The sequence below is a fragment of the Colobus angolensis genome, unplaced genomic scaffold (genome assembly GCF_000951035.1).
Source record: "Colobus angolensis palliatus isolate OR3802 unplaced genomic scaffold, Cang.pa_1.0 Scaffold238, whole genome shotgun sequence".
Classification (NCBI taxonomy): domain Eukaryota; kingdom Metazoa; phylum Chordata; class Mammalia; order Primates; family Cercopithecidae; genus Colobus; species Colobus angolensis.
In genome coordinates, this window is record NW_012115577.1 from 549,618 (window position 1) to 550,632 (window position 1,015).

At 54.1% G+C, this 1,015-nt stretch overlaps 1 protein-coding gene across 1 annotated transcript in view; it reads right to left on the reverse strand.

Annotated features, from left to right (window-relative positions):
• The window catches only part of MUC22 (mucin 22), a 24,215-nt gene that overhangs the window by 10,571 nt on the left and 12,629 nt on the right, over positions 1-1,015 (reverse strand). The window contains exon 4 of the mRNA XM_011945064.1: positions 1-1,008. Coding sequence (XP_011800454.1) covers positions 1-1,008 — 1,008 coding nt within the window. The remainder of the gene's footprint in view (positions 1,009-1,015) is intronic.

Genomic DNA, 1,015 nt, shown 5'->3' on the forward strand with positions numbered 1-1,015 from the left:
CTGTGGTGGTCTCAGAGCCTGTGAGGGAAGTTGCAGTGGGCTCAAAGCTTGTAGTGGAAGCTATGGTGGTCTCAGAGCCTATGATGAAGGCAGTGTTGGTCTCAGAGCCTGCACTGGAGGATGTGGAGGTCTCAGAACCTGTGGTACAGGCTGTGCTGATCTCAGAGCCTGCTGTGGAGGCCATGGTGGTCTCAGAGCCTTCAGTAGAGGTGGCGGTGGCATCAGAGCCTGCAGTAGAGGATGTGGTGGTCTCAGAGCCTATGGTAGAGACCATGGTGTTCTCAGAGACTGTGGTAGATACTGTAGTCATCACAGAGCCTGTGGTAGAGGTCGTGGTGGTCTCAGAGCCTGTGGTAGAAACTGTAGTGGTCTCAGAGCCTTCAGTAGAGGTGGTGGTAGTCTCAGAGCCTGTGGTATAGACTCTTGTGGTCTCAGAGCCTGCAATAGAGGCTGTGGTGGTCCCAGAGCCTGTGGTGGAGACTGTGGTGGTCTCCAAACCTGTGGGAGAGGCTGTGGTGGTCTCAGAGCCCATGATAGAGACTGTGGTAGTCTCAGAGCCTTCAGTAGAGGTGGTGGTAGTCTCAGAGCCTGTGGTATAGACTGTTGTGGACTCAGAGCCTGCAGTAGTGACTGTAGTGGTCTCAGAACCTTCAGTAGGGGTGATGGTAGTCTCAGAGCCTGTGGTAGAGACCATGGTGGTCTCTGAGCCTGTGGTGGAGACTGTAGTGGTTTCAGAGCCTTCAGTAGAGGCCATGGTGGTCTCAGAGCCCATATTAGTGACTGTAGTGGTCTCAGAGCCTGTGGTAGAAACTGTAGTGGTCTCAGAGCCTTCAGTAGAGGCTGTGGTGGTCTCAGAGCCTTCAGTAGAGGTGGCGGTTGTCTCAGAGCCTGCAGTAGAGACTGTGGTGGTCTCAAAGCCTGTGTTATAGATTGTTGGGGTCTCAGAGCCTGTGGTAGTGACTGTAGTGGTGTCAGAGCCTTCAGTAGAGGCTGTGGTGGTCTCAGAGCCTGTGGT